The 27,976-nt window shown below is 44.5% G+C and overlaps 1 protein-coding gene across 2 annotated transcripts; it reads right to left on the bottom strand.

The window, feature by feature from the left end:
• Positions 1-335: 335 nt before the first annotated feature.
• On the bottom strand, positions 336-27,799 carry LOC139239205 (heterogeneous nuclear ribonucleoprotein L-like). 2 transcript variants are annotated; one of them, XM_070867858.1, is made up of 13 exons: positions 27,667-27,799; positions 22,698-22,828; positions 19,191-19,428; positions 18,718-18,803; positions 17,444-17,540; positions 13,641-13,713; positions 8,110-8,169; positions 6,503-6,786; positions 6,145-6,266; positions 4,903-5,104; positions 4,051-4,108; positions 792-887; positions 336-684 (listed from the first exon to the last, which is right to left on the bottom strand). In XM_070867858.1, exons 1-13 carry the CDS (start codon positions 27,682-27,684, stop codon positions 626-628), a joined length of 1,524 nt encoding a protein of 507 aa, XP_070723959.1. In that variant the 5' UTR covers positions 27,685-27,799; the 3' UTR covers positions 336-625. The 2 variants fall into 2 exon arrangements, with proteins under 2 accessions (XP_070723959.1, XP_070723958.1); XM_070867857.1 differs by lacking the exon at positions 27,667-27,799 and adding an exon at positions 25,858-25,972.
• Positions 27,800-27,976: the final 177 nt, after the last annotated feature.

Below are 27,976 nucleotides of genomic sequence, written 5' to 3'. Positions count from 1 at the left end.
GTCAAATTGTGCAAGGTTGCATTTGCTTCAACAACCTATCTCCCAGATCAAACAGTCACAGTACAACGTACACACACCATACCAGATACAGGGCTTGCTTGCTCTGAACAGGATTAGTCTCCCATCCGGTAATAAAGTATGGAGCTGTGAAATAGATTCACGCTCAGCTTGGGCTCAAATTCCCTCGCAAATGGGCATTGGACGTTCCACAAAGTGTGAAGACGGAGAGGAGGGACCAGCAGACACAAGTCAGCCATCCAAACCAATGGTGAAGGTCAGCAGCTCGTGGTCCTGGAAAAGCCCTTTGAACGCAACTTCAAACAAAATGGGTAGAGTTGTGGCAGTTAAACGGTTTATTGAATTGTAGTGCTGTGATCGCATAGTTTAATCACAGCCAATAAAAATGGAGGGGCATTTCACTTCTACAATACAGATTCTTAAAAAAAAAGTTAAACTGAAATCTACCAAAATAAAAAAAAAAACTGGAATACTTTTCGTAAACTGTGACTCATTCCTTTTGCACGAATGAAAGATTACTGCACGTTAACAACTGCATAAAAATACTAAAATACAAGTCACAATAATGGAGAATGGCAATCCATCTTGTCTGAAGTGCTCAGAGTCTTTATGCTGCGTGCTGCACCGTGGAGAAGCAGAGTTTCAGAGTGTACGGATAAGGGCCACCTGAGGGGGAGGAAAGGAAATAAATGAGTCGTCTGAACAGGTACCGCAATGGGCAAGACTCTCCTCCCACCACCGCACACAGCACCATTTTATACAGAAAGACTCACTTGGGTTTTTCATCTGATAGTGATTCAGCAAGGACAGAGACTCCATTGCATCATTCTTCGAGTCCCACTCAATCAGACCGGAGGAACTTCTCTCGCCTGCAACGAGAATACATTCAATTTCGAATCCTGCACACCAAAAGTCACGGCCTCTTGGGCACATTGAATAAAACCACCCCAAACCCGGTTGCGATTGCAGGAGCCGAAGCTCAAGAAGTCAGTGGATAGCTGCAACGCTGGAGGATAATGGACTCTTGGCATGCAGCCTCCAGCTTATTTTGGGCCGAGGGGGGGGGGGGGGGGGGGGGGCAGGGCAGAGGGAGAGACAGAAATAAGAGACGGTCAGATCACTACAGATGAGGGAAGCAGCCAAGGACAGGCTAGACTGTCAGTGATCTACAGCAGGTTTCATTGAGCAAATGGAATGGAATGGCAGGCTTGCTAGCAATGTTGAATCCCATGCAATAAAAGGGACAATGGCAGCTTGGATAAGAAATTGGCCTAGTGACAGAAAGAGTAGTGGTGAACAGTTGTTTTTCAGATTGGAGGAAGGTATACAGTGCGGTACTGGGACCACTGCTTTTCTTGAGACATATTAATAACTTAGATGTGGGCGTGCAGGCTGTCTGCACAAAGCAGCTTTCTGTTGAAGACGAAAGCTTTTGATTCATTGAGGACAGGGTGTTTAAAGGTGATAATCTATGCAGCCAGATACCAGCATTGGTGCCTTGCAAATCTGTCAACCCACAATAGTTACCGGGATCAATGCAATTAAATTAACAGACGACCTGAATGGCTGCTAAATCTCTAAACTGGTCTACACTGAAGTTTGAACCTTTGACAGCGCATTGCTGTCACATATACGATTGGACAGGAGAGACACTAAAGGCACCAGCCTTGGTGTAACCTAGCAAATATCCAACTGTAAATGTCAGTGTGCAGTACTACAGTCAACAGAGCAAACTGTTGGCCCTTGTCTGCCATCCCAACAGATCCAAAGAACACTGCTGGTTTGTGGAGAGCCAGATAACTGAAGGAACGGCTTAAAAAGCCAGACTCATAGGGTCATAGAAAATAGGTGCAGGAGTAGACCATTCGAGCCTACACCACCATTCAATAAGATCATGGCTGATCATTCCCTCAGTACCCCTTTCCTGCTTTCTCTCCATACCCCTTGATCCCCTTAGCCATAAGGGCCATATCCAACTCCCTCCTGAATATATCCAATGATCTGGCATCAACAACTCTCTGCGGCAGGGAATTCCATAGGTTAACAACTCTGAGTGAAGAGGTTTCTCCTCATCAGTCCTAAATGGCCTACCCCTTAGCCTAAGACTATGTCCCCTGGTTCTGGCTTCCCCAACATCAGGAACATTCTTCCCACATCTAACCTGTCTGGTCCTGTCAGAATCTTGTATGTTTCTATGAGAGCCCCTCTCATCCTTCTAAACTCCAGTGAATAAAGGCCCAATTGATCCAGTCTCTCCTCATATGACAGTCCAGCCATCTCGGGAATCAGTCTGGTGAACCTTCGCTGCACTCCCTCAATAGCAAGAACGTCCTTCCTCAGATTAGGAGACCAAAACTGTACACAATATTCCAGGTGAGGCCTCACCAAGGCCCTGTACAACTGCAATAAGACCTCCCTGCTCCTATACTTAAATCTCCTAGCTATGAAGGCCAACATACCATTTGCCTTCACCGCCTGCTGTACCTGCATGCCCACTTTCAGTGACTGATGAACCATGACACCTAGGTTTCATTGCACCTCCCCTTTTCCTAATCTGCCGCCATCCAGATAATATTCTGCCTTTGTGTTTTTGCCCCCAAAATGGATAACCTCGCATTTATCCATATTATACTGCATCTGCCATGCATTTGCCCACTCACCTAACCTGTCCAAGTCACCCTGCAGCCTCTCAGCGTCCTCCTCACAGCTCACACCGCCACCCAGTTGTGTTATCCGCAAACTTGGGAGATATTGCACTCAATTCCTGCATCTAAATCATTAATGTATATTGTAAAGAGCTGGGGTCCCAGCACTGAGCCCTGCGGCACTCCACTAGTCACTGCCTGCCATTCTGAAAAGGACCCGTTTATCCCAACTCTCTGCTTTCTGTCTGCCAACCAGTTTTCTATCCACGTCAGTACATTACCCACAATGCCATGCACTTTGACTTTGCACACCAATCTCTTGTGCTGGACCTTGTCAAAAGCCTTTTGAAAGTCCAAATACACCACATCCACTGGTTCTCCCATGTCCACTCTGCTAGTTACATTCTCAAAAAATTCCAGAAGATTCATCAAGTATGATTTCCCTTTCATAAATCCATGCTGACTTGGTCCGATTGTGTCACTGCTTTTCAAATGTGCTGCTATTTCATCTTTAATAATAGATTCCAACATTTTCCCCACTACTGATGTCAGGCTAACCAATCTATAATTACCCGTTTTCTCTCTCCTTTTTAAAAAAAGTGGTGTTACATTAGCTACCCTCCAGTCCACAGGGACTGATCCAGAGTCAATAGACTGTTGGAAAATGATCACCAATGCATCCACTATTTCTATGGCCACTTCCTTAAATACTCTGGGATACAGACTATCAGGCCCCAGGGATTTATCGGCCATCAATCCCATCAATTACCCGCCTAATAAGGATATCCTTCAGTTCCTCCTTCTCACTAGACCTACTGTCCTAGTACAATCGGAAGGTTATTTGTGTCTTCCTTCGTGAAGACAGAACCAAAGTATTTGTTCAATTGGTGTGCCATTTCTTTGTTCCCCATTATAACTTCACCTGAATCCGACTGCAAGGTTCCTATATTTGTCTTCACTAACCTTTTTCTCTTCACATATTTATAGAAGCTTTTGCAGTCAGTTTTTATGTTCCCTACAAGCTTCCTCTCGTACTCTATTTTCCCATCTTAATTGAACCCTTAGTCTTCCTCTGTTGAATTCTAAATTTCTCCCAGTCCTCAGGTTTGTTGCTTCTAGCCAAATTATATGCCTCTTCCTTGGCTTTTAATTTTCAACCAGATTTACTCTCCGACACAGATGAGAGCGCATCTCTGGATTTAAAGTGAGCAGGTGAGAAAGAGCTGCCTGACATACAGCCTGGGAGATCCCAGTTACAAACATCAGGTGCAGCCAGCTGCTCGGTCACTTCATCATGATGCGCTGTCTTATAACTAACTGACCGGAGCCCTCCACAATAGGAGGACTCAGACTCGCTGGTCCCCAACCACCAACACCAAGCACTTACTCTTTCCAGAAAATAACTTGAAGGCAGATGGCCTCTTTAAACCCAGCTCATCGGACACCTGAAACAAGAAAGTAGTTGTAAGGTTGCCTGTAGAGTTTCATGCTCTCAAGTCACATCCCTCTACCTTCCAAGCACAATGGAGCAATCACATGACTGTTCTCCTGTAATGCCCAGTTTAATACACATCTGTGCAACTGCTCTTTACTACAGGCATTGCAGTAAATAACTGAAGTTACAGCTGCATTTTTGCCAAACCATGGAGCATCCCTTTAATTCAGTTGCATGGATACCATGAGTGGCAAAAATCGAAGCTTAAAAAAAATTCATTCACAGGATGTGGACGTCGCTGGTTAGGCCAGCATTTATTGCCCATCCCCAATTGCTCTAGAGATTATGGTGGTGCTTCTTGACAACCAAGTGGCTCGCTAAGCCATTTCAGAGGGCTGTTAGGAGTCAACCACATTGCTGTGGGTCACATGGGCCAGACCAGCAGATTTAATTCCCTAAAAGATTAGTGAACAAGATGGGTTTTCACGACAATCCGGGAGTTACATGGTCACGATTATTGATGCTAGGTTTTGAAAATCTAGATTTATTTAATTAACTGAGTTTAAATTCCCCAGCTGCAGGGGTGGGATTGGAACTTGCTAAAAGGTTGATAAACAGCCCTCCACAGCAAAACCACCAAATGCAAAATCTTACATTCAAGTGCACATATTCGAAACACAAGTCACTTCATCATCTCGATCTCTACAATGATCAAGATAAAATGGTCAAGAAGAGACCGACTAGTAATTAAGGTAAGCACAGTTAATACACTTGCTGAAAGTCATGTTAATAACCAAATCATACCTCGCAGAAGGCTTCCTCGGTCACCTCTGGAGGAGCATTGAAGTAATGCAGGACATTGCTTGGGTGCTGGATTCTGTTCTTGCTGGCTTGCTCTGGCGTGGTGAAGCGATTATTTCTGGAGCCAGAGAAATCCTTAAAACTGCAAGAGCCATCTTCAAGCTCGTATGACTGACCAGCCATTATAGCTTGTTGTTTGGACACGCTGAACAGAAAACCATCAGTAAGCACAGATATTTCCAAACACCAAGTCCCCGTGCTGCACACAATTGCATCCTCCCTTCATGGAATACCTCCCTCCCCACACTATAGACAGCTGACAATCTTTAGTGACCATCACGCAGGTACTACCATTGATGTTATATCCAGCCCAACAGGCAGATCCATCAAATGCCTTGACTAAGCCAGACTGCTCTCCGACATCCCAATGGGACGTTACCAGGAATTAGAATGGAAACCTCAACAAAATCATAATACGTGCAACATCCTGAATCCGGAATTGTCCAAAAATCGGACAGTTGAGGCGCAAAACCTGAAATCCGAAACGGATTCGGTCGAGGATTCCAGATTTCATACAAGAAAATCAAGTCCGACATCCGTAATCCTCGACCGCATCCGTGCCGGATTTTGAACCTCGCCGCTCAAAACCCGGCATGGAGTCGGTCGAGGATTCTGGATTTCAGACTATTGATTTTCTTCTCTGAAATCCAGAAAGAAAAAAAAAACTGGAACAGACTCAGTTCCGAGGATTCCGGACAATGTAGCAGCACTTCAAGTCAATTTGGAAGAGACTCTACAGATTTCCCCAGTGCTGACAAGACCGCAGTCCCAGATCGCAGAAAAAGGAATCAGATCTTAAGTCATCTCAAGGGTTTGCAGCGCCAATCCAACCTGTTGCTTAGCTGTCCCTCCCACACATTGCTTGCAATGTCTTCAATATAAAACCAATTTGCCACAATTACGAGCACTCAGCAGATCTCAAAAACATGGATCCGACTAGGACCTCCCACTGGTGGCAGCTCCCATTTTTACCGTGAGCTAGTGCACGATAGCTTTAAAATGCATGCTTGGTTAAAAGTCTAAGTACCAGACTCCGCTTCTAAAGAGCAGCCAAATAGGACAAACTCTGAAAGGGACTTGGCACAGTCAAAGCACGTGTCCAATTCCAGTTATTCCTTGAGGTCATGAGAAAAGATCATTTTCCTCCCCCACTACTCATACAACATTTCAAAAGTTGGCACCTACCAAACATTTAATTTTTGGTCAAACATGTAAGTGTTATTCAAGTGACTGATGGCACGATCCACAGCAAATCCATCTCCCATCTCTACCATGGCAGCTCCTGGCTTACTCTTCATGAATTTCACCTGAAAAAGCAAGGGAAAAAAGTTACAGGACAAAGTAGCAATAGACTACCCAGTCAATCCTATTTTTGTACCAAGATAAAGTTGCATTGTTTGGATGAAAGTCATAAGCCGAACAGCAACAGGCATTTATCATCTATCCAATGAAATAATTTGGTTTATCCACATTAAAAGGCCTCATCTGAAAATCCAAGGAATAAAGGCCTTTACATTCTCCCCTTCTCCCAACAGCTACCTACCTTTTCCACATTTCCGTACAAGCAGAAGATGTTGAACACTCGGTCACAATTCATCCTTGAAGGCTCCAACCCATAAACCATCAGCACCGGACTTTCTGCTTGAGGCCCATATTCTGGTGGTGGTGGTGGCGGAGGGGGACCATACTGAGGCCCATAGCGCTGACTGGGCGGGCCCCTGTGGGGACCCCCCACTGGAGGTGGGCCTCCCATCCTACGGCGCTCATAATGGGCAGGTGGACCATAATCATCATCTGGATAGTGACTATATCCTCCTTGTGGGACTCCTTGGGAGGAAATCAAAGCAGATTTAGAAGGCATGCTCTCCTTGTTCAAGAAGTTAACTCGGTGGAAAAGTACTCCACACACACACACACAGTAACTTATCAAGCTGAGAGACCAGGTCTGTGTGACAGCCACCAGCACATTCTGCATTATGCAGTATAGTCAGTCATATTGCTGCTCGGGACCCAGAAGAGGCGAAGGCCCAGGGGCAGCACGGGCCAGCCCACACTACGATGTGCGCGCACTAGGTCCGTGCAGCAGAGCTGGTCTCCAGTCATCTTGGTTAATCCTTGCTAGTGGACCAAGGCCTAGCTCGGTCAAGCCCGTGTGATGGCTGGTGTGCAACGGTCACCACACGTTAAAAAAAAATGCAAGCACAGGCATCTTCCACCCTTCAAGATTTAGTTCAGACCTGAAATTTTAGATCCATCATTGAACCACCTGCGAACTTTTTGACGTGGAAGCAAGCCATCCTCGATTCGAGGGACTGCCTATGATGATACTGCTGCTCAGAAACTGTACCAACAAATGATTAGGGTAAAGGGCAGTGGCAATTCTTTAGTGATTGAGGGGATAAGCCGCTCCCTATACAAATTCCACATATACAAGGAGAGGTCCCAAGCAAAAATGTTTCTTCACCTCAGCATTCCTAATCAAGAGTGCTGGCTGACTTCTCCCCTATCTGATGGCACAGTAGATAACTCGTGCTGGGCCATGCCATATCATGTTGGATTCCCTGTTCAGTGCCAAGTCAAGCTGTTGTAGCATTGCTATAGTTGGCCTGGTCAGAAGAACAGCAAAGGAGATGCCAAAACCAAACTGATCGCCAGTGAATTCACTGCCATCGGCAGCTTTCCAGCAACCCCCGCTGAGAGTGCATTGTGCCTGAAAACAAAGGCACCAGCCAAGCTTACAGGTGAATGGTCACTTGGGCAGCAGACAACATACTGAAGTAATTACAAGTGGCACCGAGCACAGGTCATTTAAACCACTGGTGGCTGTGCCTTCTGTTGCCTAGGCCCCAATCTTTGGAACTCCCAGACTCAACCTCTTTCTTTCTTCAAGAACCAAGCTTTTGGTCACCTGCGCTAATTTCTACGCCGTCAAATTTTTAAAAATCTCAATACTCCTGTGAAGCGCCTTGGGAGTTTCATTACATTAAAGGCGCTATAGAAATATAAGTTGCTGTTGTAGTAAAGTGGGGGGGGGGAAGAGAAAAAACCCAAATTTTTTTTTTTTGGAAGGTTCTGAGAAAAAGTAAGAGAAAATCAAAATAGCCTCAGTGGTCAGCCAGGTACATCACCCCCACCAGCTCCAATTCTCACCGTACTCAGATGGATGATCTCCGAGCAAGGCTGGTTGCCGCTGTCGCTTGTTAGGATCTCCTACAAATGTGAAGGGGAGCGGGAAAACAAAAAGTTAAATTCATTTCCTAAGCGGCCAAATGGCACCCAAAATAAATCACAATAGAAAAGCCACAGAGCAAATATTGAATATTGAAGAGGAAAATCAGCACTCAGTACATTAAGAGTATTACAATTTTTTTTCCGACAGTATATACATTTAAAACTTCGGCTTTGAATTTTATACAACAGTGTAGTCTAACAGATCTATTGCCACAAAGGTTCAAGCATAAAAAGGTCTACTTACAGCCAGAGTACAACGTCCATGTGCACAAAATTTCTGCATTTTTTCCTTACCACCCAATGCTTCAACAGCAACTTATTGCAGTTTTGAAAGATGGCGCCCCAAACATATGCTTCAACCCTGCATTACACGTTTTACAGCAATGAATAGAAGTGTTTACAAAGGCAATACTAGCTTCTAACAACAATTTCTTAAAACGTTCACAGTTCAGGTAAAAGAGATTCTTCACAGATGTCAAATGGTTCAAGTAAAAAGTTTGTGAATATGAAAACCCAGTGTTCCTCCATGTCGCTCTCCTGAAAGTAGTGTTGGATGTGTTGGTCTTGGGCTTTGTGGTAGCAAGACTTACTTGGGAAGGATCTGTGTACATCTCCCACATAGGTGTCCAAAATGAAGTAGTGTACCATTGGTAATGTATCATTTGTGCAGCAAAATGGCTGTACTGATGTGCCTCACACAATGTGTCTCTTATCCCTCCTGTTGAAGCTGCATGTTGCCGAGTATCATCTGTTTATGGCAGATGTCTGCATGTTCTCTGAAATGTAGGAATGTAGAAAACTGGTGTTTCGGCAGGTTGGGTTGACTGGTGGAAGGAACTCAGCATGTACTTCCAAGTGCGCTGTATGAAACTCCTCTAAGCAAAGTGAGGGAAAAACCCGAGACAATTCTGTATCAGTTCACATGAGGCAGTGTTTTTGACCTTTTATTTTGAAGAAATCTTGAAAAATGAAACCGTTACATCTCTTGGCGAATATGCCCCATTTTGTCTGCCTCCATTACCTTCACTTCAGAAGTCTAGGAAAATGGTGGTTTGCCTCACAGTATGTAAGTCATGGCATGTCGTATCGTTGTGGCTGCAGGGTACTCTTGGGTCAATGTATGACACTCGATGTATTGGACCAGGTTTTTGTTCTTGTTCAATAAGGAAAGAATTCTGCTGGCTTCTCCAGAAAGATCTGCCTATTACTGCTGCACTGTGTGTGCCCTTACCCAGCAAATGGTTTGATTATATAATGCAAGAGCAGAGTTTAAAATTAACGCGACTACTAGCACAGTTCAACATTTCACCACAAGAAATCATTCCAGTTTGCTTTATTTCAATCGTACATAAATAGCCATAGCTGAACATCTTTAAACTAACAGCTCCTGACACACCAGATTCACATCCAAAAGATAGCGGCAAACTTGCTAGAAGTTGCTGTTAATTTTAAGCTATGCTTATTTGGTTTCCCCAAATAGTGGGTCACACATGTGCACCCCATTTTTAAGGCATTATATAATAGCAATTCTGCATTAAATGTGCTCATTTACAGGTGAATGGTGCACTTCAGGTACAGTCTTCATTACACCCAAAAAGAACTCTACTGTGCATTCAATGAAGGAATCCCATGAAGTAATTATACAAGACTAGTTAAATACATGCGGTCGCAATTTACAGTCACCATTTGGGCTGTCAAAATCTCAGGTTTGACTTTCCACTTTTGTTCAATGCAATGATGAATTACATTGTGGCACGGAATAAAACATACCCATCTTAGCATGGCCACTTGTAATTAAAACCCATGCACAGGACCACCTTGCCATGACGTGCACTAGTAAGCATGTCTCCCAACCTCACTCAATGGCGACTTCTAACATGCACATCAGGTAGCACACAGGGTAGGTAGCCATAAAAGGTATTCTGTAATTGGCATTGGAGTCAGCAAAATAAAAACCAGGGTTGATTCAAAAGCTAAAATAAAAAGACATTAAGCTCAACTTACAAAAAATAAATACAAAATGTCAAGTTAATTAAACACCAAGTTATATTTTTACTTACTTGGCAATTGGTAACCAAATTTAAAAACCTCATCCTCCAAAAAAAAACACCTCCTACTATTGAGAGCAGCCACAGCAGGAAGGTGTAATTCCATTTATAGCCCTGCACTGAAGCTTAGTGATTAACTTCATGCACAGAAAAATGAGGTTAAATTAAATTTGATCAACGATTTAACCCAATTGCGGACAAATGAGGAACAATGCCAAATTAGCAAGATAAAGTCTACCCGCCCCATCCTTGGGAGAGTGGAGGAGGAAGGTTGCCAGATGTTTCAATGAGGCAGTGGAGGGCTTAACAGAACAAGATGCTCAGTGCTCAACACAAGACACACACCCAAGGAAGAGGTCACTGTTCTTTTAAAAAAGATCAAGATCTGCAGCGCCTATTTACCAGAAACAGTGTCTACGGCATCTGGCTGCAGAAAATTAATACACTTCAGTGCCTGTAGTTTAGCGGTTACACAGTGTTACTAAGCCAGTCACCTAAATTCAGATCTTTACTTCCATTTCAGGAGGTGTTCAGTCTATACTAATGGGAGCAGGCTACAAAAAAACCCTGCAATAACTACCAGCACACCAAGTGGAACAGATGTACCGACTGCCAGGAAAGTCAAACCTTGTTATGGGGTGTGCAAAAGGTGAAAAACTTCCAGCAACATTCTGCTTTGACACACACACAAGTGCAGTCAGTGTAATGAAAGTCAGTTTGAAGTCAGAAAATAGTTTAGACACTGGCCCCTCACCCAGCAAGAACATTTATAATTAATGCTGCATGCCACAACACACTCACTCTGAATCAAAGATTACCCACTACGGAAATCCCTTGGGAAATACGAAAGCTTGTACGAGTGGCATGCAGCAGTCATGCTCAAGTAGAACGACCAAATGTAAATAATGCGTTCAATGGGGGCATAACTCCCAACAGACCCTTAATTGCCCATTTATAGTTCTGGAACACCGTGCACTGTGATGGTTGCTTCACACCTGTCAAACCACATTCTCGGTGATCAAGTCACTAGTCACCCATTCAGGACACACTTTACCGAATAAAATAAAACTGCCACAAAGACCCAGTGGTTCTGCACAGCGCAAAGAGCAGAGGGCTGGAGCAAAGCACTTGGATGAAAACCTGCATTCTTTTAATCAGGATTTCACTTGAATAGAATCAAATCTGCTTTGCAGAAGACAAAAAAAAAGGAAGCGTCATTTGTAAATGGGACAGATGTCAAGGCTTTGACGGGAAGTAATCTTAGATTGGGTTACAGAGCCATCCATATACCCATTTACAATTTTACTCACTCTCAGAAAATAACACTTGTACGTGTCAGAATAGAACCTCTGATCAGCACTCGGGTTATACTGCTACACTCCTCAGCCAATAAACTTTGATCGATCAATTTCAAACAGCTCGTTTCAGTGCTATGGTTAGATGAATGCAGCTTATGAGGCAGCTATTTTGTGTAAAAAGACAAGCTGTATAGATGACTAAGTTGTGCTGTTTGGCAGCACTTTCTGGACAGGCTCGGTCCTAGGATGTGGGCGACAGGGTCAAGTCAGAATTTATTGCCCATTCCTAGTTGGTCTGAGACCAGAGCAGTGTCTAATCTCCTAGTCCAGTACTGCAACCACTAGGTTACTATACCCATGGCATATTGGGTGATGCAATAAGCACGATCAGATGCTTATTGTATCACCCTGACCACTGGTTTCAGCCCATCTCCTATTGTAGTAACACTTGGCCACATTTCACCAGCAAGTAAAAGAATTCCAACCTACCCATGTACTTTCAATGATTCCAAAATCTTAATGCACACAATTCTGAATGATGATAATACATTTTTTTTTTAAAAACTTGGTCCTGGAACCAACCATGAAATTGTGGGATTTAATGGCAACTGCTCAATTTCAATTTAAAAAAATGCACTCGTGTGTGGATCGATTAGTTATTTAACAAGGAAATTGTTCCATTCAGAGAGGGGAAGGCCTTAATAATGAATCCAAAATTCAGCCTTGAATTGCAGCTTGCAGAGATTATTTAGAGGTGCTAACTGGGATGGGAAAGGACATCGCTTTAAAGTAAATGCCATGGGGACAGATGCAAACTAGTTACGAGGCAAATTTAGAGATCTTGACAGATCAACACATGAATGGTCTCGTGGATAGAGTAGTGGGAGTGATACCCTGTAACCATTTAACATCCCAATGCAGCAATGGAGGGTGATAGACACTTGGATTTAGTTTATACTATCCAGAAAGATAGGCCAAATAATCTGGCCAATCTGTAATTATGACATGGAACAGGCAGCTGGGTTAACTCCACTGTGAAGTGACCACCACCCAATGAAGTATAGCAAAAGATTATTATTTTTTTGTGATTCTGCAAAATCGCCCCTTCATTCAAAAAAAATATTCCTCTACCCTCCATTCAAGCTTCAGAAACTCAAGTCAAAAATCACATACTGCAGTGCAGTTATCCAATTCTAAATGCAAGGAGCCCCAATAGCAACCAGAATATTGGAAATCCCAAAACTCCTGCTGATCAAATCCAGACCCAACAGCTACAGTTTGGGCGAGAAGAGGAGCTGTATTATGCTGTGGCCACAGCAGAAGAAAAAGCAGTTAGCTGCTACAAAAGGTACCACCCTGGAATCACAATGCAGGAAGCTGCTGGGGATAAAAGCACGTGAATAACCTTGCCTTACTAACCCAAGCTAAAGAAAGCCAAGTACACGAGGCAAGACAGTGCATTGCAGGTGAACTAGAATGCACTGGCTCAAATTTGCACTCACACTCAAGGTCGAACACCCCCCAGAAATCCCATCTAACGAAAAAGCAGGACTTGTAAAACACATGCCAGGTGTGCAGTAGATACCCCACACTCACTATCTGCTACATGCTGTAATCGAGAACTGGCACCTTCTGCCCCACCCCACCCAGCAAATAAAACAGCTGTTTAAAAGTGAAAGCTGAAACACAATTTCAGGTTAAAAGTAGAAACATTGTGCCATGCAACAAAGCTACCCCAATCATAGCAAAGCTTGCCAACAGCCAAATGGTCGATTAAAAGTGTCAAAATTCACCCAGTCTTGCCCGTTGAGCTAGTCTCAGCTTCCATAGCCATCAAATTCACTGCAAATGACCGCGACACACCAAAGTAGGAGCCCGCCACCATAAGGCAGAACAAATCAGTTAGAAGTCTATGTGGTGCAGTATTCCAATGTTGCTGGAAGCTTTTCTGAATTCTATTAACTGACAGCACCAAAGTTATAACTGTAAAATATGGTGTAGGGTTAGATGTAAATGCAATTTGCAAACAAAAGTGGGAATGTGTCAAACATTAAGAAATTAATTGTGCATAATTTTAAATGTGCATACGCTAAATTTATATTACCTTGTCCTCCCAAATTAGGATTGGTATAGTCCCAAGTGTCCTGATCATTTTTGAAGACATTCAAACGAGTAGGCTAGAGTGGAATTCAAATTAAATTAGTTCAATGAATTGAGCAAGTTGACATCTACCTTCCAGTTAACAGACATGATCAAGTCAAAAAACGAATGGTGTTCTTATGGAATATAAACCCTTGGTATAGGTCACTGCTGAGCTACCTATACCAAACTGCAAACAAAATACTTGCACAGCACAGGCACTCAGTATAGGTGCAACGACCCGAATCCTGAACTCCGAAAACCAGAATTGTCTGAAAACTGGACATTTTGCGCATAGCTGATGGGAGTCGTCCGGAATTATTGTCCAAAAACCAGACATTTTTGAGGTAGCATTGCTGGTTAAAGAGGAGATTAATGCAATAGTTAGGAAAGACATTAGCTTGGATGATGTGGAATCTATATGGGTAGAGCTGCAGAACACTAAAGGGCAAAAATCGTTAGTGGGAGTTGTGTACAGACCTCCAAACAGTAGTAGTGATGTTGGGGAGGGCATCAAACAGGAAATTAGGAGTGCATGCAATAAAGGTGCAGCAGTTATAATGGGTGACTTTAATATGCACATAGATTGGGCTAGCCAAACTGGAAGCAATACGGTGGAGGAGGATTTCCTGGAATGCATAAGGGATGGTTTTCTAGACCAATATGTCGAGGAACCAACTAGGGGGGAGGCCATCTTAGACTGGGTGTTGTGTAATGAGAGAGGATTAATTAGCAATCTCATTGTGCGAGGCCCCTTGGGGAAGAGTGACCATAATATGGTGGAATTCTGCATTAGGATGGAGAATGAAACAGTTAATTCAGAGACCATGGTCCAGAACTTAAAGAAGGGTAACTTTGAAGGTATGAGGCATGAATTGGCTAAGATAGATTGGCTAATGATACTTAAGGGGTTGACTGTGGATGGGCAATGGCAGACATTTAGAGACCGCATGGATGAATTACAACAATTGTACATTCCTGTCTGGCGTAAAAATAAAAAAGGGAAGGTGGCTCAACCGTGGCTATCTAGGGAAATCAGGGATAGTATTAAAGCCAAGGAAATGGCATACAAATTGGCCAGAAATAGCAGCGAACCTGGGGACTGGGAGAAATTTAGAACTCAGCAGAGGAGGACAAAGGGTTTGATTAGGGCAGGGAAAATGGAGTACGAGAAGAAGCTTGCAGGGAACATTAAGGCGGATTGCAAAAGTTTCTATAGGTATGTAAAGAGAAAAAGGTTAGTAAAGACAAACGTAGGTCCCCTGCAGTCAGAATCAGGGGAAGTCATAACGGGGAACAAAGAAATGGCAGACCAATTGAACAAGTACTTTGGTTCAGTATTCACGAAGGAGGACACAAACAACCTTCCGGATATAAAAGTGGTCAGAGGGTCTATTAAGGAGGAGGAACTGAGGGAAATCTTTATTAGTCGGGAAATTGTGTTGGGGAAATTGATGGGATTGAAGGCCGATAAATCCCCAGGGCCTGATGGACTGCATCCCAGAGTACTTAAGGAGGTGGCCTTGGAAATAGCGGATGCATTGACAGTCATTTTCCAACATTCCATTGACTCTGGATCAGTTCCTATCGAGTGGAGGGTAGCCAATGTAACCCCACTTTTTAAAAAAGGAGGGAGAGAGAAAGCAGGGAATTATAGACCGGTCAGCCTGACCTCAGTAGTGGGTAAAATGATGGAATCAATTATTAAGGATGTCATAGCAGCGCATTTGGAAAATGGTGACATGATAGGTCCAAGTCAGCATGGATTTGTGAAAGGGAGATCATGCTTGAAAAATCTTCTGGAATTTTTTGAGGATGTTTCCAATAAAGTGGACAAAGGAGTACCAGTTGATGTGGTATATTTGGACTTTCAGAAGGCTTTCGACAAGGTCCCACACAGGAGATTGATGTGCAAAGTTAAAGCACATGGGATTGGGGGTAGTGTGCTGACGTGGATTGAGAACTGGTTGTCAGACAGGAAGCAAAGAGTAGGAGTAAATGGGTACTTTTCGGAATGGCAGGCAGTGACTAGTGGGGTACCGCAGGGTTCTGTGCTGGGGCCCCAGCTGTTTACATTGTACATTAATGATTTAGACGAGGGGATTAAATGTAGTATCTCCAAATTTGCGGATGACACTAAGTTGGGTGGCAGTGTGAGCTGCGAGGAGGATGCTATGAGGCTACAGAGTGACTTGGATAGGTTAGGTGAGTGGGCAAATGCGTGGCAGATGAAGTATAATGTGGATAAATGTGAGGTTATCCATTTTGGTGGTAAAAACAGAGAGACAGACTATTATCTGAATGGTGACAGATTAGGAAAAGGGAAGGTGCAACGAGACCTGGGTGTCATGGTACATCAGTCATTGAAGGTTGGCATGCAGGTACAGCAGGCGGTTAAGAAAGCAAATGGCATGTTGGCCTTCATAGCGAGGGGATTGGAGTACAGGGGCAGGGAGGTGTTGCTACAGTTGTACAGGGCCTTGGTGAGGCCACACCTGGAGTATTGTGTACAGTTTTGGTCTCCTAACTTGAGGAAGGACATACTTGCTATTGAGGGAGTGCAGCGAAGATTCACCAGACTGATTCCCGGGATGGTGGGACTGACCTATCAAGAAAGACTGGATCAACTGGGCTTGTATTCACTGGAGTTCAGAAGAGTGAGAGGGGACCTCATAGAAACGTTTAAAATTCTGATGGGTTTGGACAGGTTGGATGCAGGAAGAATGTTCCCAATGTTGGGGAAGTCCAGAACCAGGGGTCAGTCTAAGGATAAGGGGTAAGCCATTTAGGACCGAGATGAGGAGAAACTTCTTCACCCAGAGAGTGGTGAACCTGTGGAATTCTCTACCACAGGAAGTAGTTGAGGCCAATTCACTAAATATATTCAAAAGGGAGTTAGATGAAGTCCTTACTACTCAGGGGATCAAGGGGTATGGCGTGAAAGCAGGAAGTGGGTACTGAAGTTTCATGTTCAGCCATGAACTCATTGAATGGCGGTGCAGGCTAGAAGGGCTGAATGGCCTGCTCCTGCACCTATTTTCTATGTTTTTTTTTCTATGTTTGAAACCCAAAAATCAGCACGGATTCGGTCGAGGATTCCAGACTATTGATTTTCTTGTCTGAAATCCAGAAAAAAAAACGGTCCCGAGGATTCATGTAGTCCTAACCTTGCTTTCTCAAGACAATTTACGTGGAGGCTCAAGACGTTCCAAGCACAGTACCACATTTAGATCTGTCCACATTACAACCCCTTAAGTCTTTGCATTTTCAGCATAGAATTGAATTTCAGCCTTAATTCCTCACTTTGCTACAGGTCAGTTTTCATTAGAGTTTAGAAGAATGAGGGGTGATCTCATTGAAACATACAAAATTCTTACAGGGTAGATTATAGGGAGCATTTTTCCTTTGGCTGTGGAGTCTAGAATCAGGGATCAGTCTCAGAATAAGGGCTCGACCATTTAGGACTGAGAGGAGGAGAAACTTCTTCACTCAGAGGGTGGTGAATTCTTAGAATTCTCTACCCAAGAGGGCTGGGGAGGCGGTCGTTGAATATATTCAAGACAGAGATCGATAGATTTTTGGTTATTAAGAGAATCAAGGGATATGGGGATGGTGCAGGAAAGTGGAGTTGAGGTAGAAGGTCAGCCATGATCTCATTGAATGGTCCAAGGGGCCGAATGGCCTACGCCTACTCCTATATGGCCTATTCCTTATGTTCTTAGGACTCCCCGCGGTTAGTCAGTATGTTGAATTTATCAGCCAACTTACCTTTGCATACTCAATCTTCAAAGTGCAACATCCAGAGTAAATATCTGCTCCATTGAGGGATGCTTTTGCTCTCTGAGCACTCTGCAGAGAGTCAAATGTGCCTCAAGTTAAGGTAAATAAACATGGCTAAATAGAAAGTACACCAGTTGCCTACCAATCACTAATGTTTGATCCACGGATAAAGATGCCACAAAGACACTGCAAATACAAGCGTTTGTATATCCCATTAGCTGTTACAATTTCTCCTACGCCTAAACGAGCCTATTAATAGCTTTGTGGCCAGTTACATTATTGGGATTTAAGAAAGGTTGTGTCTTAGTTTAGACTGTAAAATAAAATTAGAACCTCCCAAAGTTCTGCACAAAGGAGATATTAGGAGGGGCAACCAAAAGTTTAGAGAAACAGGTGGGCCTTTATCAAAATTTAAACAAATGGGAAGCTGAGAGGTCACGGTTTGAATTCCAAAGAGTGGGTCCTCATCAGCTGATCCTCTTTGCTCCACTATTGCCACCAGTGTGTGTACAAGAGGCCAGTCAGAAGAACAGATAATATGGGACACGGCAAGAGGATTTAAACACAAGGATAAAATATTTAAATCAGGCATTTGGGGGATTAGGAGCCGATGTAGGTCAGCATGGCAGAGGTAATGGACAACTGAGACTTGGGGGGAAGATGGCATAGGGGCTGAAGAGTTTTGGAGGAGCTGGTTTGTGAAGTTCAGACAAGGGCAGATGGGCTGATGCCAGGATGGAGACACGGTTGTGAGAACAGGCAGTCATAAGCTCACTCAGCTCACATTCAGCCAGAGTGTGGAGAAGGCTTTGTTTTTGGCTGTAGAATATTGTTACTCATCCAAGACTGGGATGTTGGACAAGCTGTCTGATGACAGACAGTGAAAGGGCCAAAGTAGAACATAGACCTACATGTGGAACCGGACACCATTTCTGTGAATGATGAAAAGGCCAGGTTAGAACCAAGCCCCTCCCACTTGCCATTCCCCCATAACCACCCAAATAACTTGTCTCCTTAACCATCTTGCTTAAAAGCGACAAATACAAACCCAGCATCTGGTGCAGCCAAACTGCTGTGAAAGGTCAGTTCATGCTGATCTCAGTCACACACCTCACTTTATTTATATACGACTTATCATGAGTCTGCCAAATGTGCTCATCATGGATTTGTTAAGAGCAGAATATGAATTTGAAGCAAACTGCCTTCAAATGCTTTCTACACACATTCCCTCCCATGTTCAAGGTTAGCATTGAAAAGGATATTCCACCATTGCCTGGACTCCATTCTTCCGAAATATTACAATCCTTTGCACAGGTCCACATGGATTGCAGATAGTGTACAAAACATCCTGAAAGATAAAAATAAGAATCGATTTGTCAAAATGAGTTTGGAATTATGTATTCACTTATCTTTGTGCTCTCTCCTCCCCTCCCCCCTCAATAAAAAGGAGGGAGGGAAGGGGCAAAGACACAAAGGAAACCCCTGTTGAAGCAACCCCCCCACATCACTCTTATTCCCCCACGTGATTATATCCTTCCTAGCTCTGAGGAATCCTTCAGTGTCATATGAATCAGAGTAAAATACATACTTAGTCAACGTGGAGCTTCACTGCATTAAAATAGGCCATTGTCAGGAAGATGTCAGAGTTTAGAATCTTCTAAAACCAACACTCACTTCACCTTGCTCTGGATTGTACAGACCCACACAATGCTGCAATAAATTTAAAGTAACGCACCGTTGTAATCGGATAGATAGGGTTCATCACTGTGAAGAGCAGTATGTTGTTCACATTTCTGGTATCATCAGGGTCACCAGGCCTGGAGATTTTCTGACTAGTAGAGTAGTTCACAAAGGCAGGCTGGGCGCCTACATAGATCTGGCTTTCAACTGCAAAGTTCACGCAAGCACAGGCACCATTCAGATCCTCAAACTCCACCAACGCCTGCCTCTTCTTGGGCATCATCACCACATAGCTGCAAACCCAAAAAAACAGACGTCAGCTTTCTGTGCAAAGTGTGCACGCATCATTTTCAACAAGGAGCACTCTGCTTGCACTGCATTCCAGCATTCAACCTTTTCAGAGAGTTTGCACACAGCTTTTAGTCATGATCTACAGCAGCCCAGGATGTAACAGAAACCAAAGTTCACAGCAGTCTGATTTTAAAAGAAACACCAAGAGCCAACCCCATCATGTGGGTGATGCCATTTATCGAAACCACAATACAAACCAACTTCAGTTATACCAGCACCCTGGATAACAGACATGAAACAGTAGTTCCTCGGTTTCATCTCAAAAGGTCAATTACGTAACTGTCTTCCAAGTCTAAATGCCTGAAATGGCGCTGTCCAAGAAATAGGAAACACTTACACCAGTAATGGTAATTCAAGTAGGAATATGCTTTAGCTGATGAGCAAGTGCTCAGAATACTGAGCAGCTAAAAGTATCACCAGAATTTCATTGATGTGCAGTGAGCGTCAATGAAAAGCGCCAAAAAGTCTTGCATTTCTATAGCACCTTTCACAACCTCGGGATGATTCAAAGCACATTTCCGCAAAGAAGTACTTTTTGAATTGCAAGCAATGTTCTAATGTTGGAAATGCAGCACAGCAAGCTCCCACAAACAGCATTGTGATAATGACCAGATCACCGGGGAGAACCCCCTTTCTCTTCAAAATAGTGTCATGTGATCTTTGACATCCACCTGAGAGTGCAGACAGAGGCCTCGGTTTAATGTCTCATCTGAAAAACAGCACCCCTGACAGTTTTGTGCTCGAGTCTCTGGAGTGGGGCTTGAACAGACAACATTCTGACTCAGAGGTTAGAGCGCTGCCCACTGAGCCACGACTGACAAGTGATTAAACCAGGTCGACTTTGCTGCTCATTGCTGAAGTTAAGTATGAGAGCCACTGGCACAATCACCGAAGGCATACCTGAAACAGAGAATCTGCCAACAAAGCACAGATGGAATATTTGCAATTTCGAGGAAGTTAAATGTGTGTCATTACTTGCTTTGATCTATTATTTTTTGTAACTGGCAATTTCATGTTATTGCTCAGTTATTGATTTAATAAGGCTTCTCCCAGTTTACACAACTGCAGCAGCTTCCACACCCCCCCACCCCATAGATCAACACAAGGAATGAACAGCACCTGGACAGCAACATATGCAAACTATCAACACGACCTGTTGTCAGTATAGAATTTGGGCCACGCCTTGCAACTCAAGGGTCTACATGTATTTAGCAGTTTACACCACTGCTGCACAAGTGATGCTGACCGCACGTCATCCCCAAATTCGGGGAGAATTCTAAACTAAAGGTTGGTCCCTGATTTGACCCTTATGGCTGAGCAGCTATGACCAAAATAAATGTCAGCAAATCCTGCATCTAGAATGTGGCATGAGTGGCCTCTGGCACCAGAGCATCAAGACTTCAGAACCCTCCCCACTCTGAAATTGCAGACATCAACCTCCACGGCATTGGTGATGATGCCCTCATTGACCATCCTGTTAAGATTGGTACAGATCTCAAGCAAAAATACCTGCAAGCATTTCAAACAGGAATTCTATCATCACTTTCTTGAAAACCAAGTTTCAACTTTACATTTGTTACAAACCTTGTACCACTAAGGCCTCAGCTTCCTTGAGAAAGCACGACAAAAGGATTTTCTTACTGGGGCAATTTAGTTATTCTTGCTCAGTACCTGTTCAGTTAACTTTTATGTCTTATGAGATCGGAGTCAATGGGCTGCACAAAATTTGCATACGCATGAGTTTCCAGGCAAAATATGCTGTGTATGGACGTGTAATTTCACTACCATGTGATTTTCTATTACCAAGGTTAAACAATTGTCTGTTAATTGGACTGTAAGTCATGCTCTATTTTTTTTTTTTAAATCAACATTACCTGATAAATGAAGCGAGACACATTTGTCTCTGCCTTGGGGCAATTAACTACATTTATGTCAGTAAGCAGAATGTCAATTCGACTTATAAAGTTGAGGAAGGACACTTGCACCAGGAGCAGCATCTGAGAAACTAGGTCACAGTGTAGTTAGCACAATGCTCAGAAGGACCAGTTGGATAAGAGCAGAGAGATGAAAAAATGCCCGATTTCTACCATTTAAAAAAAAAAATTAAATGGAGAGATTAGAAAATCAGAGAGATTAGAAAATTTACAGCATGGAAGGAGACTATTTTGGCCCATCGTGTCCACGCCGGCCGACCAAGAGCTATCCAGCCTAATCCCACTTTCAAGCTCTTGGTCTGTAACCCTAGATTACGGCACTTCAAGTGCGCATCCTAGTAATTTTTTAAAAAAATGTGGGGAGGGTTCAGAATGTTAGTGTCCAGAGGGACCTGGGTGTCCTTGTAGACAAATCACAAAGTTAACCTGCAGGTACAGCAAGTAATTAAGAAAGCAAATGGCATGTTGGCCTTTATTACAAGATTTGAGTACAAGAGTAAAGACGTCTTACTGCAATTATATACAGGGTCCTGGTGAGACTTCACCTGGAGTCTTGTGCAGTTTTGGTCTCCTCACCCAAGGAAGGATATACTTGCCATAGAGGGAGTGCAACAAAGGATCACCAGACTGATTCCTGGGATGGGGGGATTGTCCTATAAGGAGAGATTGAGCAGACTGGGCCTATATTCTCTAGAGTTTAGAAGAATGAGAGGTGATCTCTTGAAACATACAAAATTCTTACAGGGCTTGACAGGGTAGATGCAGGAGGATGTTTCCCCTGGCTGGGGAGTCTAGAACCAGGGGGGGGTCCACAGTCTCTGAATAAGGGGTCAGCCATTTAAGACTGAGATGGAGGAGAAACTTCTTCACTTGGAGGGTGGTGAATCTTTGGAATTCTCTGCCCCGGAGGCTCAGTCTTTGTGTATTCAAGATAGAGATCGATAGATTTTTGGATATTAAGGGAATCAAGGGATATGGGGACAGTGAGGGAAAATGGAGTTGAGGTAGATCAGCCATGATCTCATTTAATGGTGGAGCAGGCTTGAGGGGCCAAATGGCCTACTCCTGCTCCTAATTCGTGTTCTTATGTTCTAAGATTGCCCGTTAACCAATGGTGTTATCGCTAATGCACACATTGCAACCTCTTGCTGCAAGTAGCATTTCTGAGTATAGTACACAGCACCCAGTTTAATAAGTACCTCTCGTGCAAATCAATTGTAAACTTTCAATATTCTCATCGGGTAAACTGCCATCTAGTCCCAATTCAAGCAGCTTACCTGATGGCACCAAACTCCTGTAACGCCTCTACAAGATCTGCCTCCATCACGCCATCAGACAGTCCTCTGACATGTACCACTGGGGATGGGGATGGTTTGTGAGGATCTTCAAGATAGCTGCCATCCTGTTGCTGCAAGAGAAAAGTGGAGTTAGTACAGCAGACACTATTTAGATACAGCATTCTAACCCCCACTGCCATCACACCCACTAGCCAATTTGTCCACTGAAAAGTAAACATACTTTCAGAATTTGCTATCCATATATACTTTGCTGTAAATCATTTTTTTTCTAATTCAGAATAAATATCGCTGATACTTCCTCTGTTCGTTTAGTGCTAGCAATATATTTTAAGAGTTTAAATAGCCACAATAAAATGCAACCCAAACACTAGCTAAAATGCAGGAAACCCATAAATTAGAACAGCACACAACAATTAGATTAGAAATTATGCAGCATAGAGACAGGAGTCAGGAACACAAGCAGCAAAATCCAGGCCAGGACTACGGTGTTAATGGCTTGCGGTTGATGGCAACAATCTCATACATGTGCCGTCTCAATCCAGTTCCTGTTAGGAATGCCATTACAGCACAAACCCCTAACCTAACTGACTGGCAATGTCACCAACAGGTCACAGAATGCTACACAATGGGTTGAAGTGGTTAAAGTACTGAAGGCACAAAGAATGTAGAAGTATTATTTTTTTTTTTTTTTTTTAAAAGATACAATGGAAATAGCAGATTTTTTAAAACGAGTTTTGGGATTAGTCACAATTATTCATTTTTGTACAAAAACTGCAAAGCAGTGGTAATCTTGCTTATTGGACATACAAGTCAGGTACACAATTTGTTTAATATTTAAACAGTTAGAACTGCAATGAAAGATTTAAGGGATGCAGTAGTTCTACAAACTTGGAAATATTGCTTTGTGCCATTGCAGAATGTCAAGTTTAAGACTATTTTTAAAGAAAATAAATCCAAAATTAAGCAATTACTCTCAAAGGAGCCTAATCCAATGCAGAAAACTGGATTTTTCAAACTGTGCTGGAGAGGGAGAAGGCAAAGATGAACAACTTGTATTTATATAGCACCACAACATCCCAAGGCACTTCACAGGAGTGTTATAAGACAAAAAAATTGAAAAGGAGGGTGAAGATAAAAGTTTCAACTTTACTGAAATGCACTATGACCTCCATCCATTTTTTGGAGTTAGCCAAGTACCACAGGACACAGGGAAACCAGTAACAGAAACATAGAAAACAGGTGCAGGATTAGGTCATTCAGCCCTTGGAGCCTGCACCACCATTCAATATGATCATGGCTGATCATGCAATTTCAGTACCCCCTTCCTGCTTTCTCTCCATACCCCTTGATCCTTTAGTAGCCATGAAGGCCACATCTACCACCCTTTTGAATATATCTAACAAACTGGCCTCAACAACTTTCAGTGGCAGAGAATTCCACAGAACCATTACCATGTCTTGAACTAGAACTGCACAAGCAGAACAGCACCTCTCAAACTGCCTAAAGGCAATTATGCACAACAAAATTCCTCACTGGAGCATCAGCCGAGATTATGCACTGTGAACCAACCTGGCCTGGTCCACCACTCCTACCAAAGTCCAGATATAGGTTAGTAAGAGACAAGATGTCCTCATATATCCCAGTAATACCTTACAGATGCCGTACAAGTGCGTAAGAGGGACCATAAAAATTCTTAATTTCACTCAATGATGCATCAAATGTGAGTGAACAAAAAAAAATTCAGACATGTAGACACAAACAACCACACAACTGACAATTCAGTTGAACCAAGACAGATTTATCAACAGTCAATGAAGAAAACAAGATTTCTTCAGAAGCTTCCTGCACCATGACGCATCTTGTGTCGAGAGGGGGAAGCTTTTGAAGTCAAATCAACCAGACTGGGGACACATTAAAGTAAAAAAAAGAGTTGTATTTACTAAGCGCATTTCACAATGACCAGAGTCCCAAAGTGCTCTTTTCAGTCACTGTTGTAATGTAGGAAATGTGACAGCCAATTTGTACACAGCAAGCTCCCACAAACAACAATGTGATAATGTCCAATTTGTTTTTAGTGACATCGAATGAGGAATACATATTGGCCCAGGACACCAGGGGTGGACTTTCCTGACAATTCTTCAAAATAGTGCCGTGGGATCTTTTACATCCACTTGTGAGAGCAGAGAGGGGAGGCTCGGTTTGAGGTCAAAAAGACAGCATCTCTGACAGTGCAGCACTCCCTCAGTACTACACGGAGAGTCAGCACGATTTGTGTGCTCACGTCTCTGGAGCGGGACTTGAACGCACAACCTTCTGACTCAGGAGAGAACGCTGCCCATGGAGCCACATCAACCACAATGGGGGCAGTGCACATTAAAACGAAGAGCCCACATGCAAGAGAGCCAATTGAATGAACCCACGGTCAACTGCAAAGTTCTATAATACACACACACATATCAGCAGCATTCCTCCTACTCCAAAGCCCAAGTACTGAACATAAGAAATAGAAGCAGGAGTCGGCCAATTGACCCCTCGAGCCTCAATAAGATCATGGCTGATCTGATCATGGGCTCAGCTCCACTTCCCCACCCACTCCCCATAACCCCTTGACTCCTTTATCGCTCAAAAATCTGTCCATCTCCACCTTAATTATATATTCAACGACCCAGCCTCCGCAACTCTCTGGAGCAGAAAATTCTATAGATTTACAACCCTCAGAGAAGAAAAAATTCCTCCTCAGTTTTAAATGGGCGGCCCCTTATTCTGAGACTATGTCCCCCTGGACGCGGCGAAAGGCTGCGATGAGCCAGAGCAGCGCATGGCGCTGAAGGGGGAGGAAAAACCCGAATGGCGGCGGGCGGGTGACTGGGGGAAGACAGACACACCCCGCCCGGATACACCGCAAAAACTCAGCCCCGGGTGGGGGGGCCCACCGCTCTCCACCAAAAGCCTTGCGGGCCTGAAGGAACCGCCGCTCCACGTCGTCAGGGCAGACAATGGCAGGCGTTCAGAGTAGGCCTCAGGCTCAGCTCGCCGTGGAAGCGGCGCTACCGAGCCATTCACCCCGGCTTTTTTTTTAAACCGCCGCCTTTCTAGATTTATCGCCCGTCGATTGGTGCCCGCCCTCGCCCGCTCTTACTCGGTTGCCGTCGTTTTCGGTCCGCTGCCGTTTCGCCGCGCGTCCGTCGTACACCTGCTGCCTGGTCGCCATCTTGTCATCGACTCCGCCGCACGGAGACAACATGGCGTCCGCCCATAAATAGGCGAGCGGCTGGCCCCGCCCACGGCCCGCGCCGATTGCTCCGGCGGGACAAACACGTCCATTCCCATTGGCGCTCCACAACAAAGCGCCGGGCTGCGGCCCCGCGCCGATTGGTGGCTGCTGACCCGCGCCCGCCCCCGATTGGTGGCTCGGCGCCCGCCAAAGAACCGAGCCGCCCTTTCCCGCACGCCGATTGGCGGGCGGCACTGTCGCTCAAGGTAACAAAGGTATAACTGTTGCAAAGGTCCTGCCTGAACACCATGTGGGCCCCGCAGAGAAGGCCAGCAGTATTACTGACAGTGCGTGCCTCTTCATCGTTTAATGTTGAAATTTAATGATTGATGGCTGCTGCCGTCCCCAAATAAGACAGTAAGCAAGTGCCCCCGTTTAATGGGGCACAACCAATACACCGCAAATTTAAATGAAACAAATCAACTCAAAATCTTGCTTCTGGGGGTGATGATACACTCCAGTCCCTCCGGTGCCCACTCTCGCGGAAGGCCGCGAGCGTACCGGTGGACACAGCATGCTCCATCTCCAGGGACACCCTGGCTCAGATGTAACTGCAGAAGAGAGGCTGAACGACCCCCCTCGACCACCCGCTGCCTGGACCGGGTGATGGCCTCCTTGGCCATGCCCAGGAACAGTCCTACGAGGAGGCCTTCCGACCTGCCCCTCCCCTCAGGGTGCCCAAAGATCAGGAGTGTGGGACTGAAGTGCAACCAGAATTTAAGAAGCAGCTCCTTCAAATAATGGAAGAGGGGCTGCAACCTCACACACTCGAGAAAAGCATGGAACACAGACTCCTCCAGTACGCAGAAAATGTAGGCGGCCTGGGAATCCGTGAACCGACTTTAAAACTTAATGCACTGGACAGCCTTGTGCTACACCCTCCAGGCCAAGTCCCCAATAGATAAAGGGAGAACTCCCACATAAAGATCCTTCCATTGGGGATCCACGCCACCTCCAGGTGGCAAGATGGTGCGCCACGGTGTGTCCGGACGTTGAAATTTGGTGATTAATGACAAGAGCATACCATTCAGAAAATCCAGAATGGAAAGGCACAGAAGGGAATTCCCAGAGGCAGCAAAGTCCTGAGGCGCCGGAATTCAGTCTAGACGGAGGTCAGTTTGGACAGGATCACCCCACGTGCTTGAGCGTCCTTGACACACCTAGTGGAGTCAGGGCCCAGTGCTACTTTTAGCGACTCGATGGCTTTGGCTGCAAGACATCGGCCCAAGACAGGTGTTGCACCAGCTCCTCTGGCGCTATCCAGTCGTTCCCTGCCTCTGGTCACCTGGCCAGACACAGCCCAGCCCTCCACCTGCCACCTGAACCCGCGGTCGTGGAGGTGCGGATTCGGATTCCTGAGCAGCGGCACCCAAAGGACAACCGCCACTCCTGACAGGGGAGAACTGAGTCTGGAGGCGACCTTGTTCCAGGCCCTGATGAGTTCCTGGTAAAAGACAGGTAGCCCCCGCACAGAGACCTGGACACCTCTCAGGTTTACAAACAGGAGCTCCATGTTACATGCCTCTACATCTTTTATGTTGAAATTTGGTGATTGATGGCTGGTGCCATCCCCAATAAGACAGTAAGCAAGTGCCCCCATTTAATGGGACACAACCAATAAAACCACAAATTAAACTAAGTTTAAATGAAACTTAACAAATCAAAATTTTATACCTGGGGATGGTGAAGCATTCCAGTCTCTCCGGTGCCCACCACTTGCAGAAGGCCTCAAGTTTTATATCTTTAATACTCTTATGAATGACTCCACGCGGTCTAATATTGCACTTGAGCTGTTGTTACCTTAGTCTCATTTATTGTAACTCCAGAGTGAGGCACAGGCATTGTGGGCAGCCTTTTATACTGGGCCCTGCACATCTATGCAGGTGACCCTCAGGTCTCCCACCGCAGTGCCCTCTGGTGGCACACATTATGTGACTATACAGTTAGTATGCATGGTCTACATACATGACATCAAGCATACCGG

Source organism: Pristiophorus japonicus, chromosome 26 (assembly GCF_044704955.1).
Source record: "Pristiophorus japonicus isolate sPriJap1 chromosome 26, sPriJap1.hap1, whole genome shotgun sequence".
Taxonomy (NCBI): domain Eukaryota; kingdom Metazoa; phylum Chordata; class Chondrichthyes; family Pristiophoridae; genus Pristiophorus; species Pristiophorus japonicus.
The sequence above is the reverse complement of the archived record's forward strand: the minus strand, read 5'-3'. Positions and strand labels throughout refer to the sequence as shown.